Source organism: Oryctolagus cuniculus, chromosome 5, assembly GCF_964237555.1.
Source record: "Oryctolagus cuniculus chromosome 5, mOryCun1.1, whole genome shotgun sequence".
NCBI lineage: Eukaryota > Metazoa > Chordata > Mammalia > Lagomorpha > Leporidae > Oryctolagus > Oryctolagus cuniculus.
Genome location: NC_091436.1, coordinates 15,422,838 through 15,449,235, shown reverse-complemented (window position 1 = coordinate 15,449,235; position 26,398 = coordinate 15,422,838). Strand labels below are relative to the sequence as shown.

The window sequence follows — 26,398 nt, the reverse complement described above, 5'->3', positions numbered from 1 at the left end:
TCCCTGTTTGTGTTATCTATGCAGACATAACTAGTTGAATATGGCTTTCAGTTTAGAAAAAGACCGAGTACCTAATGGTATAATGTTGAACTGATAAGTCTTTCTTTGGGTTAAAATAAAAAGGACAAAGAATATCCCTGTTTACCAAAAGGCACTTGAAAACATCAAGCAAAATTGAATGGTATCATTGATTGTCAGATTAAAGAGTATTGTAGTCACAAATCTATGCCCTTTTTTATACAAAGTAACATTCAAATAGATATTCTTAATAGGAGATTCCTTTATAATAAATTTTAAGTTTTACTTATAATAAATTTACTTTATAATAAATTCTAAGTTTTACTATTTCCATGATACAATTATTTACTATAAAGTCCTCCAAATTTCAAATCTTAATTTGCTTATAGCAAAACAGTTATCAAATTTTAAAGCTGAGGCAAATGGAAAATGTTAATTTCAAGGTGTTAACAGTATAAAATTTTTGAGATGATTGGCCGTAACTGACGTCCTGTTTCTCAGGAATACAGTGCTATGTGTCACTGAACTTTTTACCAAAGGACCTTCAAACAGAAATGCCTAACTGTATTTTGAAAAATATTGGCCATATCCCATTATGTCTATCTCCTCCAAACTTTTTGTATATATTGTATATATTACAGGATGTCAATAGGCCGAATTGTTTTTTTTTTCTTAAACAAACATAAAATGCTTGAGAATTAAAGAGATTATTCAAAGTAACTTCTGGAAACAGCATATGAGTCAGTGACAATTTGAATATCTAGGGCCTGTGAACAAGCTCCCTAAGCCTCCCCAAACTGGAGGCAAATGATCTATAAGGGATGCGTTTAGACCTAGAATTTAAACGAACAAAATTTCTCCGCTTCCCTCTAACTGGTGACACCAGAATGATATGGTAGAAGAATTATATGAAATATTGGTTCTTTTTTTCCCTCTACAATGTACAAAGGCCACAGAGTTGAATAGATATGGCTTTCTAATGGACATAACCCACTAAGGTGCAGAAGCCACATCGTGTTTGTTTGTTTACTCTGGTATAGGTAGTGGTTCCTGTATTGATGACGTTTCTTCTGAATTGTGAGCTGCTTTCTCCAACATGCTGAAATACACAGACACTTAGGATTGCAAGACTGTTTCGATTACAAGATACAGGAAAGACTGCATTAAGCTTTAGCTCAGAGAAGAAAGTTTAGGACTTGTCGAGCACGTACTCTTCTTCAAGTGTGTCTTCTAATTTTTTGACTTGCTCTTTGACTGACTTAGCCTGCTGTTGCAGCAGCTGCTTGTTCTTGGGCCCCAGTGGTATCTCCGAGGCTTCCTTTACAAGGTTCTCAGCCTGGACTGCGATATTTTCTGTCCGTTTAGAAAACTCCTAGAAAAAAATATAATTGTTAGATGAGAGCAGTTTTATTTAGCTTAGCTCTGCCCTCTGCACGTGCAGGTGTTCCTTGTTATCTGTGAGGAATTGCTTCCAGAATCCCTTGTGGGTGACAAAATCTATGGATGCCCAAGTCCCTTATACAAAACGGTATAGTATTTGCCTATTAACCTGTGTATATCCTATTTTATACTTTATCTCTACTTTACTTATAAATACAATGCAAAGATGATATAAATATTTTCCTATATTGTTTAGGGGATATTAAGAAAAAAGCCTACATGTTCAGTACAGATTCATTTTTCAACAATGTTTTAGATCCACAGTTGGTTGTATTTATGGATGTACAACATGGAGATATACAGGGCCAACTGTGCTGCATATTCTCTCCCAGAAGAGATGGGTGGATAGATGGATTCATGAATATATGCACCTATATTGCTCTTAACAATAAAACTTATTTTCCTATGGCCAAAATAGACATAAAAACTTTCTCAATTTACAAACATAATCAACTATTACTTTTCATAGCCACCCACGAATCCTCACAAAATACTCTCTCCATTATATCCTGGTTTTGGTTTACTGTTTAGAATTATAAGCTACAATATAATTATTAAATTGTCTATAAATAATTACTATAGGCCAGCTCATGAAATAATAGTGATTGATTTTTCAATCATGGAAATAAATTTCTAAGCCAATGAAGAGAAATATTTGTTTATTTAGTTGAATAATATCTTATACAACACACAATATCAGTAATCTCCACTATAAATATTTTGTTAAATTGTTCTCTGGAAGATGATATTATCTGATCTTAATGCCATTAAACCTTACTTACTACCTGTGCATACACAACATGATAGAAAGAAAGATTAGACTTTAACCAGTCAAACCTGGTCTAGAATTCTGGATCTGCCAATCATGATTTGTTTGTTGTTGGCGAATTGTTTGCAGCTCTTTCATGTGGAGATAGCAATGCTTTTCATGGGAGGTAAGCATTTTTAAATGCCTAACCCTCTGGCAGTTACCACTTATCATTTTATATCTTATAAATAAAAATGAGGACTAAATGGTTTATTAAATCTACATACTGATCTTTCATAAACTATTTTAAATAAATATTAATGTTTAAAACTTATTTGAAGTAAGTCTATTTCTATAGACTATGTTAATTAAAATGTTAAAATAGATGAGGCACTGGTAAACTTCAGGTGCTGTCTAAATTTTGTTAGGTAAATACATTAAATACTGAATGCTAAAGGTAAACTCAAGGATAATATTGAGTGAAAAAAGTTAAACTTTGTGTCTCATTTCTTCTCATGTAAGAGAATCTCAGATCTAAATTTTGGTCCTCAGTGCCACGAGGAAATCCAATGTAAATATTAGTAAAAAAAAAGCTTCTCTCTCAGAGCATCTCTGGGAGTTATTATACAATCAATACTAGTCATACGGTCATTAATACTGCTTTGGCTTGAAAGTCTTAAACTCATGGAAATATCAGTGTCATTTTGGAGAAACAACCTGCAATTTGAGAAAATAAAAATGAGTAAGTACAGCTTCCTTCTGGTAAGATTTATAGTGTCCTAAAATATGATGCTTGCTAGTATCACAACACTAAATTCTGTGGTTAAAAAGATCCACTATATCGGCTGGTGACGCGGCTCACTAGGCTAATCCTCCGCCTGCGGCGCCGGCACCCGAGGTTCTAGTCCCAGTTGCTCCTCTTCTATTCCAGCTCTCTGCTGTGGCCCAGGAAGGCAGTGGAGGATGGCCCAAGTGCTTGGGCCCTGTACCCGCATGGGAGACCAGGAGAAGCACCTGGCTCCTGGCTTTGGATCAGTGCGGTGTGCCAGCCACAGCGGCCATTTCGGGGGTGAACCAACGGAAAGGAAGACCCTTTCTCTCTCTATGTCTAACTCTACCTGTCAAAAACAAACAAACAAACAAACAAACAAAAAAAACCAAAAAGGATCCACTATATCTATGTATGATTTTATAGTCCCTGCAGATTCAACTGTGAGGGCCATGAATCCCAGAATAATCTCTCAGAATCCCATGAGGATCAGAAGCATAAAATAAAGTCTTCTTCCCCTTTGTATTTTCCCGATTGCAAGAAAAAACACAGAGAAATCAATGCTTGAATATGCTTATATACATTCAAACTTAGAGCCTCTTATGTGAGCTATTGGGGAAAGCACCATGTAGAGGAATCCCAAGAGCAGAATGCTGTTGATAGAAACAAAATTAAACAAAATAGAACAACATTGTGAGGTCTTATCCCTAAATCTGAAGAAGACATATCAGTGGTAGCACAATGTATCAGGAAAGAATTGATCTGGAGTTGAGTCTAGGGTCTTTCACTAGCTGAGTGAGTTGTATCCCACAACTCTGTGAATTTTATTTCCTCAGGAAAGTCACATTTTGCGGGAGGAGAGCAAACAGGATCCCATTGTTGGATGCCTTACCACGCCCTTGCACACAAGGGACAAAGAAGTCACTCACATTGTCAACAGCAATGAAGGCTGTAATAACAATGCAGAGTAAGCAAAGAAGCAGAGCAACTGTTATGGATCATATCTGCCCGTGTGGCAGTGTAGAACCCAGTAAAGCCGCTCAGCTTTTTAACAAAAATCCAATATAGGAGCCAGCTTCAACCACTTAGAAATTTGGAGACCAGGACAAGTTCATCAGTAAGCTTGTGCCTTCTTCCACCTCACCGATAAAAGAGGATTAATATTCATACCTTCTTCTTGGTATTGTTTTGAGGATTAAAGAAGGTGATAGAAGATGATAGACATGAGGATATAGAACATATTTAATAAATGTTTGCTTAGATCATCAAACCAATCTCAAAGCATGGAAGATCATCAGAAAAGCAGAATGTTAATGGTAAGGTTAAAAAGGCTACATTTGTTTTATTTACAGGCAGTTAAACTGATCCAGAGAAATAAGTACAGTCACAAGGTGTCAGACAACCTGGATGGAACCTGAATGAATTTACATGCAAAATCCACATGTAGATTAACCCAATGAATGTCTTTGAGTTTATAAAGACTCCTGTCATGCTTTAGCACAAAATAATTAAAAACTAGATGCTCATCTTTCCTCATTAACAACCACTCCTTCATGTTCCCTGTCTCACTGTCACGCTAACAACTTCTTGCTTCTTACCTTCTCTATCTAGTTTAGCTGCCCAAGCTTAGTGTGAATGGCATATCTTTGGCATTTGTCTCCAGGGCATCAACTGCAACCCCCGCCCCCTTATTTATACGCATATTAACTAAGGCTCATTTGCAGCACCTTTCTGATTAGGTTCCAGGTCCCCAGTCCTCACGCTTTCAATCCGTTCTCTACACTTGCCTAGAAATTCAGCTCCAAAAAGCGCATCTCTTTCTGAAACCCTTCAACAGCCACAGTTCCATGCTGCCATGAGAATTTCTTTTTAGGTCTTATCAGACTACTTGGAATGTGGCCTGGCTTTCCTTGACAAATCTACTTCTTATTCTGCTTTACAACACAGAAGCCCCATATATGGCACTTTTATACCTCATGCTATTTTCTCTCTGAGGAATGTGTGCTCTCTCTGCTTCAAATGCTACTTTTCTGAGTTTCATCTGACCTCCAAGATTATTTAAAAGTATCTTTCCCTCCAGATTTTTAAAACTATACACACATATTAGGGAACTAATCATTTTCCACTTTATGAAAACATCACTTTCTCTCTTGATGGTTAAGTGCACCTGATGATTTCATTCCCTGGAGTATTGAAATAGTAGATTATCAACACATAAGTATTGATTAAATGAATAATAGCAACAGTAATAATGGAGAGAAATAAGTGATATTTTTTTCTGGATAATGAGTACCGAGGGACTGTATGGTCTTACTAATATACCTTCGTCTGCTCCAGTTCTGAAGATAAGCTTTCCAAACTGCTAAAACTCAAGAAGCGTTCATGACTGGAACCTGTTTGGAAAAGGTATCGGACCACTGTCTCTTTGTTTGTTTCAAACCGTTCCCACTTTCTTAATGTGACCTAAATATGGAAAAATAAACATGCCAGGTTACAAATTACCAAAATGTGTCATGAAATATTGTCATTTTCTATCCATTTGCTAAGCTACTAACTTCCAATGAACTCTAGCTCAAATCGCACACAGTCACACGGAATAAAATGATTCCAGTGTCTTAATTTCCTTTCTGCACCTCAAGTCTTCATCCATAAAGAGAGAGGACACATGGAACAGATGCATCCTGAGCACTCCATTAGTTCTGACAATCCTAATATTTTAATTTAGATAAGTGACAAAGGCAGGGAAGCACCCCAACCTCATAACAGAGAGGAGGAAAGGAAAAGGAAAAGGAAAAGGAAGGAGAGGAGAGGACAGAGGAGGGAGGAGCAAGGAGGGAGAGAGAGAGAGGGAGGCAAGAAAATCTAACTTTTTTAAGATCACGTGCCCCCTCACAATGTAACAACAACATAAGGCGAAGGTGTCGCTGCTGGGCTTCCTGGCAAAGCGAAATGAGTTGGGCCAAGTTTCTGGATTCAGACAAAGCAAATCCTGACTCTATTCTTGACCACTGTTGTGAGACATTGGGCAAAGTGCTCAAAACTTTTTTAGGCATATGCACTTGGACAACATGTTAATTACAGTACTTCCCTTCCAAGGCTGATATGATGATTAAAAGAAATAATTAAAGTACTACAATGCTGGATGTGGGAGGCAAGAACAAACATTTGCTCCTGCGGGTAGCAGGTAGAGTCCTGAAGGCCACCTGCAGAATGGCCCCTGCCCCACAGCTCTGACCTGGATGCGGCGCTCCTGTCTCTCTCTGCTGTGCTCCACGCGGTCCAGGGTGCTCTCCAGCCTCTGCAGCTCCTCCCTGCCGGGGCCCGGCCGGCCACCTTCTCCCTGCTGCGCCTGTGCGATCTGCTGCTGCAGGTCTTTCTTCTTAGCTGAGATCCTCTTGGTCTTTTGCTGGAAGCATTTATTCAACAGAAGGATATAAATGTTACTCTCCAACCAGCAAGTCAGGGACATAAACACCCACACACATTGTAGGTACAGAAAGGTACGGATTCATGAAGTATGGGCCTGAACCGTATTGTGAAGTTAACAGTTAAAACGACAATGGTGACTGTATAGGTCAACATGGACATTTTATATAAATATTTTGTTTTTAATAGTAAGCAACATAAATAATTTGGCGTTAGTGCTTTAATTGTATGCAAATTTGGAGAACAATTATCATGTTGTGTAATACCTTAGAAAGAATTTGGCAAAGCAATTCATTTGACATGATGCTTTCTAATATATTCTGCCTAAAAACACAAAGTCTCGACTCCAGTTATTTTTAACTATGCTATATAATGCTAATATCAAGAGACGGACTCCTTGGATATACTCAAAAGGGTTAATTTGCTAAATATTGAGGGAAAGTTATGTTGTAAAGAAAATTTTTTCATTGAGATACAAGGGGACTTCAAAATGCTTGGAAAATGGAATGCAAAGACACTTATTTTGCAAAAAATGTGAAAATCATGTATATGAGGAGTATTTAAAAAGATCATGGAGATACATAATATGAAAAAAACTAAGTATAGATTAAGATTTTTTTGCACCAAAATAATCTTTTACTTTCATCTTCGCATGAACATTCAGCCTTTGTATAACCTTCAAGCACAATGGTCCACAAATCTTGAGTGTACAACTGATGAGATTCAACAAGCACACACATGTAAATATGTAACAGTCCAAGAACTATGAGAAGAGTTTTAAAATATTAATATAAACACATGTAATCTTACAATTTTCTAACAAAGTATATGAAACTGAAAAAATGATTTTGCAATGCTGGAGAACACAAACATTAATGTTTTTGTACACACAGCCTTTTTCTAGTTAAGTAAATCAATAAATCTTAGTGGCTGCCTTACAGTTTCCAGGCAAATTCCATTTCCATTTTATACGTAAAATTAGCTGTCTCTTTGCTATACATACATGAGAAATTTGTCACTGAAATTTTTGATTTGAATCTTATTTCCATTTATACTGAGTTTTCAAAGTAATATTTTCCAGGTATACATGTATTTTAATATCTACACCAGGGCTATCAGGGAATAAGTTGATTAAAGTTATCTATTTCAACATAAATACCAGGATTCCTCTACTTCTAGTTCTAATCTTTGGTAAGAGCATGTTCTCCTGAAAGGTCTGGTACTTTAAGTGAGTTATAATATCCCAAAGTAAAACATATTCCAGGTTGCAAATTGAAGAGAAATATTTTAACATAATGACAAAAGAATAATGGTTTGAACTACAAAGGAATTTGTCCATCTCTATGCCTTCCCTGCTAGGACAAGGACAATTTAATAAGTTTCATGCATATTTTCACAGTTAAATTATTTTTCTCCCCATGGTATTCCTTGAACTTTTTGATGTTGTAAATAACTCCTCCGGGACTTTGTCTTCCTGGATATCCTAAAATATTTAATACTTACGAGACAGAATAGAATACAAATAGCCAAGTTCTTTTCACCATTCAAGCAGACTCCTTCTTGTCCCTCACTCCTCCAGCCCCCCATCCCAGTGGAGGGACCCATTCCTTATCTCTTGTTTTGTCAGCACCCAATCAACTTTACACGAATGCACTGGAGTAAACAGGCTTTGCTACCTGGTGATGAAGAAGCAGCTGCTGCGCTTCAAACAGATTTTCAGTGTCTAAGATCTTCTCGGCTTGTTCTTGGACTTCTTTAGAGCCAGAGATTAAGTCTTCAAGGGAACTTTTGACTATTTCTTTATACTGGACACATTCCCCAAAGTTGCTTAACATCTTTTCAACCTAGATTTTCATGAAATAAAAAATGTGTATTAATTGCTAATTAGTGAAGTTCATGCAATCATTTTTACTGAGATACCATCGACAAATGCTGTATATGTTTAAGGAATACAATGTGATGCTTTGATAAAGATACACATGTGAAAATTTCCCAAATCAAGCTAAAAAGTCTATCCATTACCTCATTATTTACATTTTTGTGTATAGGTAAGAACACTTAAAATTTATTCTCTTAGCAAATTTCCAGTCTACAACACAGTATTATTACAAATTCCACTATGCTGTATATTAGACCTCCAAAAGTTATTCATCTTGTAACTTAGAGTTTGTATTCTTTGATCAATACTCTCTTGTTGAAGTTCATGTATTGACTTTATAGAGTATATTTCAACAAACAGAAGTATGTATCTTTAATTCTTTCACACATTTTAAAGTTGATTTATTATTAAATTACATAGTGATATGATTAAAAGCATTATTTGATATAGTGCATGAGCTCTATTAAATACCCACTTGACCTGGCAATCAAAGCAGGGAACTAAAACTATATTGTCCCCTACATCTAAATTATAATCTTATTAAAACCCAATTATAAAAGCTTCTTATAAGAAAGTTGAATCCATACTGTTTAAATAAGGAAAAAAAATTGTAGAAACAGAAAAGAATAGACTATTGTTCGTGGGAAATGCATTTCCAATATTTATACCTAGAATAACATAATTTCTAAATCTGAGGTTCTTTTGTCGGTTCTGTGTGTTTTTTTTTTTTTTTAAATCATCTTCCTGAATCTTTGGCTTTCTAATTCTGCTTCCTTAGTTCCATCAGTATCTTTTGTTTTCCAAATCCATCTTCCCATCTTCACTAAGATCGGGCTTTTTATATATTGCCATCATTTGTCTCCCCCAGAAGACTCCTGGTTTCTCTTCTCACACCCTTTCCCTTTGATCCTCTTCTGGTCTGAGTTGGCTCAAGGTAATGTGTGTCATGCTGATCTCTAAAGAAGCAGCAATAAGACCTGTGAAACCACACACTCCAGATCTTAGAAGTGGTGTGAATCTACCCACAGTCTCTTTCTCTTGACAGGGGACAATTGTAAACACATTATGATCTGCATTAATTTAAATATTAAATGGATACTGATTGAAAGAAATGATTGAATGTGCCAAACTCATGTTTTTATAAAAGCTTATCCATAAACATGTTTTTTCTTATTCCTTTATTTTTGCTTTCATTTTTTGATTAAGCAGCAAAAAATGGTACTGATATTATACAGAATTTTAAGGTAGACAAGCATGCCAAGAATTAATGTTTAATTGTGTATTATAGGAAATGTAAAAGATACTGTTAAATTTTCACTTAAAATGTAACAAGAACAATTAAGTTTGACTATTGCTGTGAGAGGTAATCAAAATATTGAAATAGCTTATATTCCATAATTGGATTAAAATCCTAAGTAGTCTGAAATACTTTTGGCATATAAAGCAGATCTGCATGGATTAAAGTCATCAAATGTTAATAGAAAAATTGTTACATTAGGGACATCAATAGAGAATTCCAGATCTTCAGAATCAGAAAGCTTTATGTGCCTTTTATAGTAATCTAATGGGCTATTTTTCCACGCAAGTTTATACTTGAACAAATCCAAGAAATATTGGCAAATATATATTCTACTTTACATTTTGATATTATCTTTCCATGCACAAATTACGCAACAGCCCAGTCAATAAAACTCTTCTTGCAGAGGGGAAAAAGTCTCTACTAGAAATGAGGTAGATGGCTTATATATTTTAGTCTAAAAAGGAATATAAACAAACATTGAAATGCTATCAAAAAATTTAATGTGGGGAGGTCATAGCTAAAAGAGAAGCTTATTGTCCTATTGACTGAATGTTGACTATTTTATAATCATCAGCTGTGAGTTACTGGACATTCACTGAGTTCAGGCACAGAACTCAGCACTTTACAGACTTTATTACGTTCAATCCTTGCTACTGCCTTCTAGGGTGAATAATTTTTTGACAGAGTTAGAGAGAGAGAGACAGAGAGAAAGGTCTTCCTTCCATTGGCTCACTCCCCAAATGGCCACCATGGCCAGAGCCGTGCTGATCTGAAGCCAGGAGCCAGGTGCTTCCTCCTGGTCTCCCATGTGGGTGCAGGGGCCCAAGCATCCGAGCCATCCTCCACTGCCTTCCCGGGCCACAGCAGAGAGCTGGACTGGAAGAGGGGCAGCCGGGACTACAACCCTGCACCCACATGGGATGCCAGCGCCGCAGGCGGAGGATTAACCAAGTAAGCCACAGTGCTGGCCCCAGGGTCAATAATTTCAATCCTGTTTTAGAAGTAAGGAACAAGGAGTGGGGGATATTGAGTAATAAGCTCAAGACTACCTAGGGAAGCAGGATATCAAATTGAATCTCTAATCCGGAGTTTGACTTTCAAGTCTTTTTCTTAACCTCTGTGCTCTTATATGATTGTGAAATAATAATGTTTCTAGTATGAGTGAAAAAGCATGGGCTTGGTAAGCTTTGAACTTTTTTTTTTCTTTTTTTTTTAACTTTTATTTAACTTTTTTTAACTTTTATTTAATGAATATAAATTTCCAAAGTACGACTTATGGATTACAATGGCTTCCCCCCATACCGTCCCTCCCACCCACAACCCTCCCCTTTCCCACTCCCTCTCCCCTTCCATTCACATCAAGATTCATTTTCGATTATCTTAATATACAGAAGATCAGCTTAGCGTACATTAAGTAAGGATTTCAACAGTAAGCTTTGAACCTTTAATGTAGGCCATTAACCTGAACTAACATATCCAATAATGGCACAGACCATAACAGAAACAGTCATCTTTTCCAGCAATGGTGAAGCACCGTGACTATTCTGTATCATCTGAACTTTCTCTATGGGATTAGTTGCTACAGTGTAACCAGACAACGTTCCAGGTCCCTCATGCAGAACCGTTCCTTTAGGGTGAGTAAAGGACATACCTCTGACAGTAAGGAACCCAGAGCCTTGAAAGAACTAGATAATTTTGCCAGCTCATCCCCTTGCTTTTGGGCTTCTTTCTCAGAGGAAACCTCAGTCAGAATTTTAAGTCTGGATTTCAGCCAGCCAAGAGTCTCTCCTCTTTTGGTAACGCCACTTCGAACCTCCTGAAATTAAAACAAACAAACACAAAAAAAACACTTTTGATGAGCAAAGTGCCATCGTGGAGCCTAACATTCCAGCAAGAAAGGACTCAATCCAAGATTTGTAAGGTGGAAGGAGGGCCAGCGCCGTGGCTCACTAGGCTAATCCTCTGCCTTGCAGCGCCAGCACACCGGGTTCTAGTCCCGGTCAGGGCGCCGAATTCTGTTCCGGTTGCCCCTCTTCCAGGCCAGCTCTCTGCTGTGGCCCAGGAGTACAGTGGAGGATGGCCCAAGTGCTTGGGCCCTACACCCCATGGGAGACCAGGAGAAGCACCTGGCTCCTGCCATCCGATCAGCGCAATGCGCCGGCCACGGTGGCCATTGGAGGGTGAACCAACGGCAAAAGGAAGACCTTTCTCTCTGTCTCTCTCTCTCACTGTCCACTCTGCCTGTCAAGGAAAAAAAAAAAAAAGGTGGAAGGAGGAGAGCCAGGAATTCTTTCACCAAAACAGTGTCTCCTTATGTTACATATTGTACATGTCTTTCACAAAAGTCTACAATTACTCAAGAGAAATCTCCAATGCCAATACCCAATGTGTAAAATTAATAGTTTACAAACAAATAATTTTCATGATTAGATTGGTTAGATATTTATAGACATTTCTTTAACCATGACAAAGGAGCTACTAAACACATGGAAGAAGAATATGAGGTACCAAAATTGGGAAGTATAACATAGATATACTTTGTCATATCACTTTCTATGAGCTGGAAGAAATAGTAATTTTAGAAAAAGAGAATGATAATCCTTTTTCAGCCAGCTGATTTCTATTACTAAAAAGTCCACTTGTTGAATATTGCTATGCATGCTCTAAAGATCTGCTTTAACTTCATCAAGTTACATTTTTGGCCTTATTTTTGCTAACTTTTAGAAGTCAACGCCCAAGTTAGATGCATAAATAGGAATCCCAGTTCTAGTCCAGGAAGGGAGGATTCGCAGCAGCCGAAACAATGCTGTGAAGATTTTGGGGCTTTGGCTTGTGAGGGAGAGGTGACTGGTGCAACCTGTGCTCCCTCTACCAGCCTGTTCCAAGGTTTTTGCAGGACAAATGCATACAAGCCAGAAAATTCTAGGATCCAGAAGTAAGTGATCTTTTTATTCCAAATAGCTTTTTTTGTTTTTGTTTTATTTTGTTTTTACTATAACAACCACCAGTGGAAAATACAGCTCCTTCCATATACATACTATGACATTGAGTACCTCTTGCATTTGAAGGGATTCCATGATATAATTTAAAATAATGGACCTCACATGACAGAAACAGGAAGGAAATATCCTTAACAACAGCCAGTTGATTTGCAAGGGTTAAAAAATGCTGAAAGCAAAAAAAATTTTAAATGCTAAAAATAGCCTACGTCTACAAAATGAAGAGCTAAGATGAGAGGAAGAGGAATTGCTGGAACAATTCCCAGAAGTCAAGCAGTATTCAGGCCTGAGGCTCTGTCATCTTGGCTGGGAAGTGAAATTAAACAATTCACCCTGAACATGACATAAAATGGATGCTTAGAGACTTTGCTCAATTCTAAGTTTTCTAGGGCCTTGCTTTTGCATGGTGGAAAATATATTCTATAAAAGCATGCAGTGTTCTTGTTTTCCATGACTATTTTCCGCTCTCTGCTGTGTTATCCACCCAGGCATGCAATTTTCCACTCAGGGCTCCCCATTAGCTCGAGATCCATTGGAATCACCACCCAGTGGGACAGAATCTCAATGTTCCCAAAGATTCAATAGAATAAAACCTTATATAGCTCTTCACAGTAATACAAGATTTATTTTAAAGAAAATTTTCAAGGACTCATTTTTTTTTTCTAGAAAGAAACAAAAAGAACAATTAGGTTGTTTAACTTAAAAAAAAATTACTGAGCCGGCGCCGTGGCTCAATAGGCTAATCCTCCACCTTGCGGCGCCGGCACACCGGGTTCTAGTCCCGGTTGGGGCACCGGATTCTGTCCCGGTTGCCCCTCTTCCAGGCCAGCTCTCTGCTATGGCCAGGGAGTGCAGTGGAGGATGGCCCAGGTGCTTGGGCCCTGCACCCCATGGGAGACCAGGAAAAGCACCTGGCTCCTGGCTCCTGCCAGGATCAGCGCGGTGCGCCGGCTGCAGCGGCGGCCATTGGAGGGTGAACCAACGGCAAAGGAAGACCTTTCTCTCTCTGTCTCTCTCTCTCACTGTCCACTCTGCCTGTCAAAAAAAAAAAAAAAAAAAAAAAAAAAAAAAAAAAAATTACTGGACAATTTCCTCTACTGAACAGTGGACTTGGACTTACGTCAACAACACACGTGACCTCTGCATGGTTGGCAGCATGGATGGCCTCATCTTTGATCCCTTTTAACTGCATTTCCTTGGCAGATATCCAAGATGAGAACTCAGAAAATCTAAAGTAACACAGGCATTTTCTTATTAGAGGGAGGACATAGCAGAATGGGAATATGTTTCTATTTTGAATTAATTCACAGAAATGGGACAATCAAGCAACTATAAAATTGATTAACAATTTTTTTGGAAACGGTTCACTTAACGTGTGCTTAGTCACTTGAACAGATCTTAGCTGAGGACAAAGCTGAATCCCGGGCCATGAGCATCTCCCAGGAAGGGAGCAAGGAGCTGCCTGTCATCCTGCCTTATAGGCTCCTACCGCAGGAAGACACTCACCCAAAGAAGCAGACGCCCCTAGAGTGGGGGATGTGAGGAAGTCAGGGAGAAGGGGGTTGGTCAACGTTGCCTCTGGGTCATTTGGATACAAAGTATCTCACCCAGATTCTGACTGAAAATTTTTTTATTAAATGTAGAATTTTCATATAAGAACATGTGATTATTGCGTAAGAGGAAATATACGCTGTTTCTCATTTTGTAATGATGTCTGAACTAATGGAATTATGGTAGACTAGGTCCTTCTGTGAAGACAATCCCAAGACAATACCTGCTTGTGTAGTCCTGCCACTTGTCTGGGTTTTCCATAAGCTTTGCACAGGTGCTGTCGATGGCAGCTCGGAGCTCTTTGAGGGTCGCATGACAGCTTCCAGGTGTTTCCCTAACGGGGTCCCGGACTGGGAGCTTCACACACAGTTCTTCAATGAGCTGCAACCTCTTCTCACAGAGATGATGAGGACCCTTGTCACTGAAGAATATCTAATGAGCAATAAACATTTTAAATAATGCCTGTGAGAATCCATCCAATACCTTGACATTTTCATAGAAAATCCAAAGGAAGATTCTCAAGCAGACTATCACTGTAGGGTGATTAAATGATTTTATTCAGACCCAAGCCATACTTCCAATCATACTGTTTAAGTAACAATGTGTACAAGGGAGAGATGTACCCTGTGCTCTTTGATGATCTTTTCACTTCCTTCCTGGGGCACCAGCCTGGTCTCTCGGTCCAGCTCATTCCTGCATTCTTCCACACAGGCTAAAAATCTATTCTTCTCCACATCAATCTTTAGATGAAGCAAATGGTAAGGGGCTTCTCCTTGAAGATCCTGCATTCCACAGGAAAATCCAAAACACAGGATAATGTTTCTATGTACATTTCCAATTGAAGTGGCAAAAAAACATCCCCTAAAAATATTCTATTTAGGGGCCAATGTGATTTAAATACTGTAGATATACTTAACCTCTCTATACTTTTCCAAGTACTGAGCCTGCAGCAAATCCTTTCCTGCTCCTGTAGGTCAGGTGTTTCTACAGTGATTATTCTATTTGATTCTCACAATGGCCCTGCAAAATATTAATGTCCCTATTTTACAGATTAGGCTACTACAGAGGCTCAGGGGGTAACTAGAAAAGCTATGATTTGAACCTAGATCTAAACCATGCACTTATGCCATTTACTTTTTCCCTGCTAGGTGTCCCTGTTCATTTTGGCCACAGCTATGTGAGGTAGGAAGCACTGATACTGTGCCTGCTTCACAAAGGAGGAACGTGAGACAATTTTGTAAGTAGAAACAAATCAGGATCAACTGGTGATGGCTGGCCATGCCCTCTTTCCATAGGTCACACACTGAGAAAACAAGCAAGCAACACCCAAACAACACATACATCTTCATGTTCTCTGATATGGGCACACGCTTCATCATTATCCTTAGTTCTTTAATTTATTAGCCAATTTGTATCCTATAGCATTTTAAAAATTACCTAAAAAGAAGATAGAGATGAGGTGGGACTATGAAAAGACAATGAGAGATTATATCCTACAGAGTTTAACATGTATGTGTGTAATGCAACACAACTTCCAATTTTGGTCTCTATTCTAGAACACATGTGTGATGTGCTAAGCCACAAAGACATCTTCATTTCTTTAAGGATCTTCTTTATGAGGAGGCACTTAGGTTTCAACTTAGAAACTTAAAAAACACATTGCATTAACTGCGCTTTTCCTACACAGATGATATTTTAGTGAATATTGCTGAGAATTTAAAAATCTTGAAAGTAACAAACTAATGGAGAGAGTTAGGCTCCAGTCTTTCAAGCCCTGAGACTCCCTGATCTAATACAAAGGAAATACCACCTCACTGCAGCCCCCGTTCACCCACAGCTAGAGTCGCCCTCCAGCTGTTCTCATAGAAGATGGCCTTGCCAGGTCTCAATTACACTGTGGCTGTCTGGAGAATCTGAGGTTGATTCCTCCTCCTCTGGGTCAGGTCTGGTCTCAGCTCCCTCAGCAGACATTCAGGGAAGCCTGAGCCTGAGCGGGCCCCTGGTCCTCCAGTGCATACGCTCCAGTTTTCTCTGATTGCTTTGCCTTCACCATCCTATCCACATTCACATTTTTTTTTTCTTTAAAGTTCCAGCTGAGGAACAGGCATTTTAGCACAGGTATTACGATACCTGTGTCCCACATTAAAGTGCCTGGGTTCAATTCCTGCCCCTGGCTCCTGATTCCGGCTTCTACTAAGGTAAGCTCTTGGAGGCAGCAGTAACGGTGCAAATGATTGGGTTCCTAGCTCCCATGAGGGAGACATGGACTGAGTTCTTAGCTCCAGCCCATGACCAGCCCCACCGAACATTTTGGGAGTAAGCAATTGGTGGAAACTTTCTCTGACCACATTTCTCAAAAATTTTTTAAGAAGTCATTGTAACCCATAAGCCGTACTTTGGAAATTTATATTCATTAAATAAAAGTTAAAAAAAATAAATAAAATCATGAGTAATTCCTACATCAAAAAAAAAAAAGTTGTTGTTCAATACTAATGATTCTATTCACCCATCTCTGATCACCAAGTGAGTTAAATTCTATCAAAGCATGGGTGTATTATTTATGATTTTTGACTATTGTTTACAACTAACTATATTCCTATCTATATTCTAACATCTTTGGTGGAGAAGAATTATGCTTTGTTCATTATTGAATCCTAACCAATAAATGTTTTAATTTATAATTTTAGATCATAACTATCTGACCTGGATGGCAAAATATTTAGTCCAAAAACTGTGTGTGTGTAGTTTTGTAATTTTAGTAGTATACCTAGGATGATTTATTCATCTAAGAAGAGTTCACTAAATGTTGCTTAAGTTAAATGTCAAAAAAGAGAAAGAATACTCAAGCAGTGTGACAAAAGTGATGCCACCAAAAAATAAAAACAAAAAGTTCTATCATATTTTATCATTTATTCATGTCCAGTTTTTTTTATAAATCACCGAAGCAGCTATGGCAACTTTCTCTGCATTTCTCATTTCTCTTAGAATCGGACCTTAGCACACTGACGTTCTCTCCACTCATGACATGTGAGGCACACACTGTGGCTGACTCACCTTCCATTGCTTATGGAGTTTTCTCACAGCTTCCTGCAGCCCCTGCTGCTCCTGCTCGGGGAGGATGTCTGTGAGCTCGTCACAGGCTTTCAGGAAGGCATTGAGCACCCTCTGATCCAGCTGACTGAAGAACTCCTGGCGTGGAGCAGCGAGACGCGGGAGGAGAGTGCGGCAGAAGAAAACGCAGCATTGAACACGATCTCACTCCATATATGCACCTGTTAGAGGGCTGCTGCCCTCTACAATACTTCCGGAAACAACTAGATTTCTTTTGTAGGAATGAACTGTAAACAACTATACTTGGAGGTCAGAAACCCTCACGTCTGAAATTTAGTACTTTTTATTCTTCAGAGAGAAACAATCTGCTTTCACATTTGGTAGACTGTACCAAAGCCAAAGGGGATCCTAAATCCTAAGCCTTGATTCCTCAGCGATAGTTTGGGATCCTCTTTGGTGAAGTCGGGAGAGCAAAGTAGAAGCCAGCACGAATCTTCTTGGTGCCTCATTCCCTAACTGCAATGTATTCCAAGCCCTGCTGGTTCATTAGGAGCTATTACAATGTTCACACATGTGCACATGAACACACACCTACGTCCTGACTTGTGTGCCTGCCCCCAATTCCTATGTCTAAGCCTTACTCCAAATACGTTGTTTTTGGGGATGTGGGGAATAACCACGTGTAGTTGAAATGGGATGATCATGATGGGACTGATACCCTTGTAAGAAGAGACACTAGAGAGCTGGCCATACCAACTCTCTCTGTGCCACATGAGGACACAGGACAAGCCCACCACCTGCAAGCCAGGAAGAAGGCACTCCCCAGGATCTTAAAATAGTGGCAACTCTGAACTTGGACTTTCAGTCTCCAGAACTGTGAGAAGATAAATTTGTTGCTGAATCCACCACTCAATTTTGTTATGCAATCTAAGCAGAACAGGACAATACTTGTGTAGACACATCTGTGGCTGATCCCCCACAGCCTCAGGTACATGTATACAGAGATAAGGTGAAACAACCCTGATTGGAAACATAAAGAGCTATTCTACAGAGGTGTACAGATGAAATGTTTTGCATTTGGTCACAGAAATTAACCCTGTAGTTAGTAGCCTGTGTCAAATCCATTGGTCATCTTTTGAGAGGGTAATTTAAATAACTATTCACTGAAATTTCAGGAAAAAACAACTCAAATACACATTTCTCAAGTGCTATCTCTTTAGATTTCATATTTTACTAATTTTTGATACTAATACAACTTAAACAAGTATAATGAACAAGGATATAGCTTCATAATACTGGGACAAGATGTGTAAAGCAGCTATGAGACTTCACATGCTTTGATGTGGATTTATAAAAGGAACACAAAGGATATAGACGCTATTCTCAAGTTGCCTTTCAAAAGAATCTTTAGTTGCAAACAAATTATTTTGCTAAATAATAGATTTAGTAATTAGAGAACTCTCCAACTTAGTCATTTAGAGAGCCTTAATTATCCTGGGCCTCTTGCTGTTCCAGGGGCTTAAGAATTGTCAGTTGGGGGTGGGTGGGCATTAGGCCTATCAGTTAAGACATGCGTTAGGACACCCACTTGCATCCCATTGTTCCTGGGTACAATATCCAGCTGACTCAGACTTGGGAGGCAACAGCGATGGCTCAAGGACATGCTTCCCTGCACCAACAGAGGAAATCCAGATTGTTTCTGGCTCCCATTTTAACCCCTAGCCTAGGGCCATTGCAGCCATTTGAGGAGTGACCCAGGGGATAGGAGATCAAACGCCCTCTCTCTCTCCTCCAAATAAATTACTCTTTGAAAATTAAATGGGCAAGTATAAGCTAATCAATTGCTCTTGAAGTTCTTTTTGCCATTGTCTCTTTGAGTCTCATACCTAAAAAGTTCTGCCTTCCTCACTCATCTCCCCTCTCCACCTGTTAGATCATAACGCTCGGTATTTGTGCATCCCAGGCCAACTGTGCATGCACTCAGGGAGGGTGGACTCACAGTGTGCCTCCGCAGGAGTTCTTCAGGATCTCCCTTCTCCTGCAAGCCCTCCTGTGCCATACGCAGCACCTTCTCCAACTCTGCTCGAGATTCCTCGAATTTCTTCATCAAGCGACTGTTGGTTTCCACATGCTTCTTCCAGTCTCCAGTTTTCTTTACCATGTTCTTGATGTAAAACAAACAATTGATTCTAGGACCCCCTGGATACCAAAATCTGTGGATACTAAAGTCCCTTATATAAAATGGTGTCATATTTGCATTTAGCATAAGTACATCCTCCCATATACTTTAAATCATCTCTGGATTACTTACTTTTAACACTTAATACAAATGCAGTATAAATAGTTGTTATATTGTATTATTTATGGAATGGTAAGTTTATATATGTTTTCTTTGAATGCATTTTTTAAAAACTATTTTTGATTTGCGGTTGATTGAATCTATAGATGTGGAATCAACTATAATCATAATGTGATACTGTTTTCTCATTATTGAAATTACCAATGTGTTAGATAGTATTATTATGTTTTAAAAAACACTTGGAAGACATTATGTTATGATGAGATTCACTCTTTTAAACCGATATTAGAAAAAGTAGTGAAAACATTGATTTAAACATCAAGCAAGGTGTTTACAAGCCTGAGCGCCCAAGTGGTAATTACCTGTTCTCAGTTTTTACATTTTTCCTGGCTCACAGCACTAAAGCAGGAGAGAAAATTACCTGAAAAGCAACATGAACATCTGCAATCTGTCTTTGCAGCTTCGTCTGATCAAAGTGTTTTAATACATTGCTCAAGGTCACAAACTTTTGAACACTTTGACTGCCTTTCTCAACGAGTGTCAAAGTTTTCTTACAGCTTTCTTGACAAGCTAACAGTTCCTACAAAGAAAGGAAAGCATAACAATATTATTTACAAGTTAAAGAGAAGGAAAGTGACGAACCTTACGAATAATAACATTATATAGCATTTAGTCTTTTAGTCAGCAATGAGGAAAATAAAAAAAAATACAGGGGGAATCAAAAGCACAGGGGGACATTTCAATAGAGCTCAATTAGAAGAAATCACTAGAGTCAGTGCTTTTATGTAAAGTATTTAAATATCACCATGAGTTTGAGATTTTACATATTTCGTGAACATTTCAATGACAGTAAGGAAATGACACAGCATCACAATTACTATTTGTCCAGTGTTTGCTTTCCTCCAGTCAGTTGATAGGGCTAAGGTTTATTTAAAGAACAGCCATAAAATCAATCTACATGTCATGGATTTATTTTTTAAAAAAAAGATTGATCAATTTGAATCAGAGTTGCACAGAGGGAGAGATAAAGACATCTTCCATCTGCTGGTTCACTACCCAGTAGACCACAATAGCCTAGGCTGGACCAGGTGGAAGTTAGGAACCAGGAGCTTCACCTAGGCTCCCACATGGTTGACAGGGGCCCAAACACTTGGGCCATCTACTACTTTTTCCAGGCCAATAGCACGGAATTGGATTGGAAGTAGAGCCTCTGGGGCTTGAACCGGTGCCGATATGGGATGCCAGTATTGTAGACAGTGGCTTTACTCGCTATGCCATAGCACTGGTGTCAACACATGTTTTATCCCACCAAATCAATTTAGCACTAAAGTGTTTGCATTTTACTGGAAGAGTCCATTGGCAGATTACATGTTACTTCTATATCCTAAATTTATGATACTTGAACTCCTAAGATTCTCAGGTTATCATCTTCATTATTGAATTTGTGGATTCCAGATCCAACTCAGAAAATGCAACAGAGGGACCAGCACTGTGCAACAGTGGATAAAGCCACTGCCTCCAGTGCCAGCATCCCATATGGGCAGCAGTTAAAGCCCCAGCTGCTCTACTTCTGATCCAGCTCCCTGATGATGCCTGGGAAAGCAGCAGAAGATGGCCCAAGTGCTTTGGTCTACACTCATGTGACAGACCCAGATGAAGCTTCTGTCTCCCTGCTTTGACCTGGCCCAGCCCCAGCTATCTGGGGGGTAAATCAGCAGATGGAAGAGCACTCAGCCCTCACTCCTCACCCTCACTCTGCCCTTCAAATAAGTAAATCTTAAAAAGAAAATGTAGCAGACCAATGAGTCTGGGGAAGATGTGTGGATGTTACACATTAGCAGGATGAGATGCAACAGTGACTCACAGAACTTCCACCTATCACAGGGATTTCTGCAGTAAGTATCATGGAAATCCAATCCCAAGGTAGAATCATTTTTTTTTTTCACTTGAATGAACACCACTTGTATTTCAACACCTTAATTGCTTTGAAAAAATATTTCTCATAGCTCGTATTTTTGGCTATCTAAATATTTTTAAAATTCTTATTTCAGAGATAAATACACACAGAGAAAGAGAGAGAGAGAGAGAGAGAGAGAGAGAGAGAGAGAGAGGGAGGGAAGGAGGGAGGGAGGGAGGGAGGGAAGGTGGGGGAGAGAGAGCGAGAGAGAGAGAATGAATAAATGAATCTCTTCTATATACTGTTTCTGTCTCCAAAGCTTCCACTAGCAGCCAGGATAAGGCCGGACTGAATCCAGAACTCAATCTAGATCTCCCTCGTGGGTGGAATGGACCCCAGTATTTGAATCATCACTTGCTGTCTCCCATTGTGTGCGTTAACAGGAAGATGGAATGGGAAACAGCTGGGACTCAAGCCCAGCACTCTGATATGGGATGTGGGCACCCAAAAGTGTCTGAACAGCTGTGCCAAATGCCTGCCCCAATCTAGTCGTCAATATTAACAGCAGGGTTTTTGTCTTGTTTTGGGAAAATGGAATAAGACATACATTTTCCTTTTGAAGATTTAGGAGATAAAATGTTGTTAAATATATTATAAAATGATTAATATTTATTAATAAGAGTATAAATATTATTTCAACATGGAAAGATTATATGATAATGATAGCAATTTATAACAATTTGAGAATGTAGGAAATAGTATGTTTTAAAACATAAGAAAAAATTTTTATCCAATATTTTGAGAATCTTTGTTTGGTGGTATAATCATTGGAGTCTCACTGTGGATAATAGTAAGAATGTTACTTATGGAGTACATACTACCAGGTATTACCACTTTAATTTTTAAAAAGGAATCAAAACTAATCAAGGTTTTGTAATTTGCCTAAGATTTGAATATCTGTCTGGCTCATTTCAGACACTCTCTACTCTGTATACTAGGAGATGCCACACTCTTTCCCCAAATCTATGGGAATTAATACAGGAGTATAGTTATTTCTTTTATCATCATATATATCTAAATGTACATATAATAGATATTTGTATGTTTGCAAGGAATCAATTAAGGAACATACACTTTTTAAAAATGAAATTAACCATTTCAGCAGTTAATGAGGTAACAGGTATTATTCAAAGTTATGTGTGGGAAACTGCTCTAAATGATTTCCTAAAAGAAAGCCAATATAAAGAGAAACATGTGTGTGCACATGTGAATTTTCTATCCTTTAGAAAATGAAAATGAGAATGTATTATACTTTTTAATGGGCTTTGATGGTGAAAAATAATCCCTGGAGTCAATGGCAGAAAGATACTGCAAGAAAAACAAACAAGTACAAAGCAGAGAGGTTAATAGAAAGCCCTTCTACTAAGGGCATCCTTTTGGTTTCAAAAGAGAGCGGTGGCTGGCTTGGACTGTCTCAATCATATTCTTTATTTCATACAGACAACATGAGTATCTCACCTTTTATACCTGGAGATCTGAATGTGCAGCATGGGTGTGCACAGAGCAGCTGTTCAACACTTGTTGGGTCCTGTCAGCTCACCACACTGCCCAGTTCATAGGAGGAGAGCCAAGTGCTCAAAACAAACTGGCCTTCCAAATTTTGCTTAAGTCCATGAATTTATTAATGAGATAATTAGTGCCTGTCTCTAACGAACCTAGTTTGCACCTCAGGATTCAGCTTAGCTCTCCACGGAAAAATAATTCAATTTCCTTTCACCAACAGTGGTTAGGTTTGCATCAATTGGACAAGGCATGAATTTTTGTTTTTTCATTATTAATACTGTACTATTTTAAGAAATGTTTTTTGTCCTGAATTTCTATTCAGTCTCATTAAACATGCATTAAAATAATTATGCTTCCTGAAAGAGATTTTTCTTACCTGGTGTTTTTGTTTAAAAAGAGCACTAGATTGTGCTTCATGCTCAAGAACTGCTATAATTTCATTGATTTTTCCAAGTGAGTCATAAAAGCACGTCATCTGCTTTTCTAATTCCTCCAACGGCACCAGCAGCTGCTGAGACTCATAAAGGAGTGGGGAGCAACATTCTTTGACCTTTAGAAATACAAAGACAAACACCCCGTGAAACAGCATTGGGTACCAGAGGCTCTGGCACCATTCATAGCTCCTAGAAACATTTTCTTTAGTGACATGGTCATTCAATGCTTAGAAATATCCAAAGACACTTTTAACATGCTTCCTGTATATTATTAAATTCTGCTATAAAAATACTACTGCTGCAGCAAACGGCTTTTTTTTTCACATGAGAATTCATCTAAATTGTCCATCTAGATAGCATTTTCTAACCTCAATGATGGCTGTTGGTAAGCAGATGGCACCAAATTCTACTTCATAAACCATGTTAGAAGATGTCTCCCTCATCTGAGTTGGCTCAGCCCTTATCTTTCACTTGTTTTTTAAAAAATGCTATCAGTTCATACACCTGCATTTCCTTCATGAAGGGATCATAAGGTGGAGTCCAAGAGCTTCATAAAGTATCTGCCTTCTCATGTTTATCCAGGATCTTAGAATTCTCCAAGGACTTTATAATTCATCACCTTCCTAATTTATTTAATATTATTAATACAAAGAAAATCAATATTTTAGTAAGAGAAAGTGCTTTGTTTTCATAAAGTATGAAGACAATAATATGTTAAATTTAGGTGTGATATTTTGAAAATAATCCTTGAAGAAAGTGGGAGGTACCAATTTGTTAGACTATTATATGTAGAAGTTCCCACACAGAAATATTTTCTGGGGTATTCTGCCAGAAGGATACACTCATCAAAACAAAACAAACAGGGGCTGGTGCTTTGGCATAGGAGGTAAAGCCGCCACCTGCCATGCTAGCATTCCATGTGGGTGCAGGTTTGAGTCCCGTCTGTTCCACTTCTATCCAGCTACCTACTAAAGTGCCTGGGAGAGCAGAAGATAATGGCCTAGGTCCATGGGCCCCTGCACCCATGTTGAAGAAGCTCTTGGCTCCTGGCTTTGGACTGGCACAGTTCTAGCCATTGCGGCCACTTGGGGAGTGAACCAGTGAACCTCTGCAACTCTGCCTTTCAAATAAGTAAGTTTTTAAAACAAAACAAAACAAGAAAAAAAGCCAAACTGCTAGCTTTCTACTGCAATAAGCCTCAGTTAAAATCACCCAGTAAAAAACCTAGAGACTAGGCCAGTGCCCCCCGGCTCACTTGGCTAATCCTCTGCCTGCGGTGCTGGCACCCCGGGGTTCTAAGTCCCCGTATGGGCGCTTGTTCCAGTCCCGGCTGCTCTGCTTCTGATCCAGCTCTCTGCTATGGCCTTGGAAAGCAGATGATGGCCCAGGCCCTTGGGACCCTGCACTCACGTGGGAGACCCAGAAGAAGCTTCTGGCTCCTGGGTTCGGATTGGTGCAGTTCAGGCTGTTGTAGCTATCTGGGGAAGGAATCAGTGGATGGAAGCTCTCTCTCGCTCTCTCTTTCAAATAAATGAATAAATTAATCTTTTAAAAAACACAAAATGTTTCTACTTATTTATGTAATAACTTTTATCAAAAGTTAATTACCCAATGTTAGAGGACTTCACAAACAATATTATTGATTCAACTCAAATTCAGAGAACAGATCTCAATTGAACTTTCAAAGCTGTTAAGAAAAAATTTCCAAATAAAATAGGAAAGACCTATGGCTAATGCTTATAAGCATCAAGCACCCTGTACGGAAGTGTCATAAACATGTATGTGGTAAGCCTAAACTGAGCTCTGTCAGATGAGGACAAAATTTCCACTGCTTTGTGTCTTTGCTGCAGAAGACAATAGAAATAAATGTAAAGTGGAGGAACATCGAGTAAATATCAATAATTCTCATTTCAACATATGACTTGCTCTTTTTCCTAATCCTCTTATTCTTTATGTTAGTTACCTTTACCTCTCTGTTTCATCACATTTAAACTTCTCTAATCTATAAAATGCATACCTATTAAAATGTAGTTATTGCTACATTTTTAGCTACTATTACTAAATTTAGCAGCTATTACTACTAAATAACAAAAGTGATTCCTGGTATCATCCTCATAGTTCATTTTTTAAGTTCACTACAAAGTTACTAAATGCCAAAGTTACTAAACTAAGAATTCCAATGGGAAACAGAAGCATAATTTGTCACCAAATCAACCACTTGCCAACAGTTGAAATGAGGCCCTAAATCAGGCTTGTTGAAGGCAGAGTTGGCACCACACAGTGTGGCACATTCAAGAATTTTCCCACCTTGGTTAGCTGTTCTTTGAGCCCAGACATGGTTGCAAACATTTTATTGGCTTCTTCTTGGGAGCTTTCTTTGGTAATGAGGTGTGCTGTCTTTGTAATCATCTTGTATTGTGCATCCATCACCGGTACCCTCTGCTCAATATCCTGTGCAAATCATTGGAACAGGCAGATTAGCACCTGGCACATCTTCAACTTCAGGATTCCACAAAAGGCAGAACCAAGGTCAGCTTGCATGGTGCAACACTCTATGCCTGAAGCAAACTCACGGATTCCAGTTATTACTGTCCTTTGTTACTAACATATTGGTAGTATTATACAAAAAACTAAAAGCTTCTCAGTAAAAGTGTTTAAAAATCCATTAACAAGTATTCTTTGCGCTTTCAAACAAAATCTATGATACTATATTGTGAAAGTATTATGTCATATAAAGGTATATTATTAATTTTGAGTATTTCTGACTCTAAAGATTGACTTATTTTCTCTTTAAAAAGCAACATATTGTCATTGTTGAAAACCTATGAATTATAGATATTAAGAGAATGAAAATTTAAATTACTTATAGCCTTCTTACTCAATGATAAGCAAAGGTAACATGCCTTTATATCATTAATCTTTTTTAGGGAATGCTAACATCCACCCAGTTTCATGAAAACAGTTTATATCAGTTTTAATTTTTCTCATTGAACAATTTATTTAAATATCTTTCCACGTTGTTAA

General features: G+C 38.5%; 1 protein-coding gene across 28 annotated transcripts in view; it reads right to left on the bottom strand.

The window, feature by feature from the left end:
- SYNE1 (spectrin repeat containing nuclear envelope protein 1) overlaps nucleotides 1-26,398 on the bottom strand; it is a 551,595-nt gene that overhangs the window by 305,593 nt on the left and 219,604 nt on the right. For all 28 annotated transcript variants that reach the window (XM_051855247.2, XM_070073379.1, XM_070073388.1 and 25 more), the window contains 13 exons: nucleotides 25,682-25,825; nucleotides 23,317-23,490; nucleotides 19,902-20,060; nucleotides 19,181-19,345; nucleotides 17,185-17,319; nucleotides 14,754-14,912; nucleotides 14,354-14,562; nucleotides 13,700-13,808; nucleotides 11,232-11,396; nucleotides 8,078-8,245; nucleotides 6,211-6,381; nucleotides 5,298-5,438; nucleotides 1,230-1,390 (listed from right to left, as the gene is read on the bottom strand). In XM_051855247.2, coding sequence (XP_051711207.2) covers nucleotides 1,230-1,390; nucleotides 5,298-5,438; nucleotides 6,211-6,381; nucleotides 8,078-8,245; nucleotides 11,232-11,396; nucleotides 13,700-13,808; nucleotides 14,354-14,562; nucleotides 14,754-14,912; nucleotides 17,185-17,319; nucleotides 19,181-19,345; nucleotides 19,902-20,060; nucleotides 23,317-23,490; nucleotides 25,682-25,825 — 2,060 coding nt within the window. The remainder of the gene's footprint in view (nucleotides 1-1,229; nucleotides 1,391-5,297; nucleotides 5,439-6,210; nucleotides 6,382-8,077; nucleotides 8,246-11,231; nucleotides 11,397-13,699; nucleotides 13,809-14,353; nucleotides 14,563-14,753; nucleotides 14,913-17,184; nucleotides 17,320-19,180; nucleotides 19,346-19,901; nucleotides 20,061-23,316; nucleotides 23,491-25,681; nucleotides 25,826-26,398) is intronic.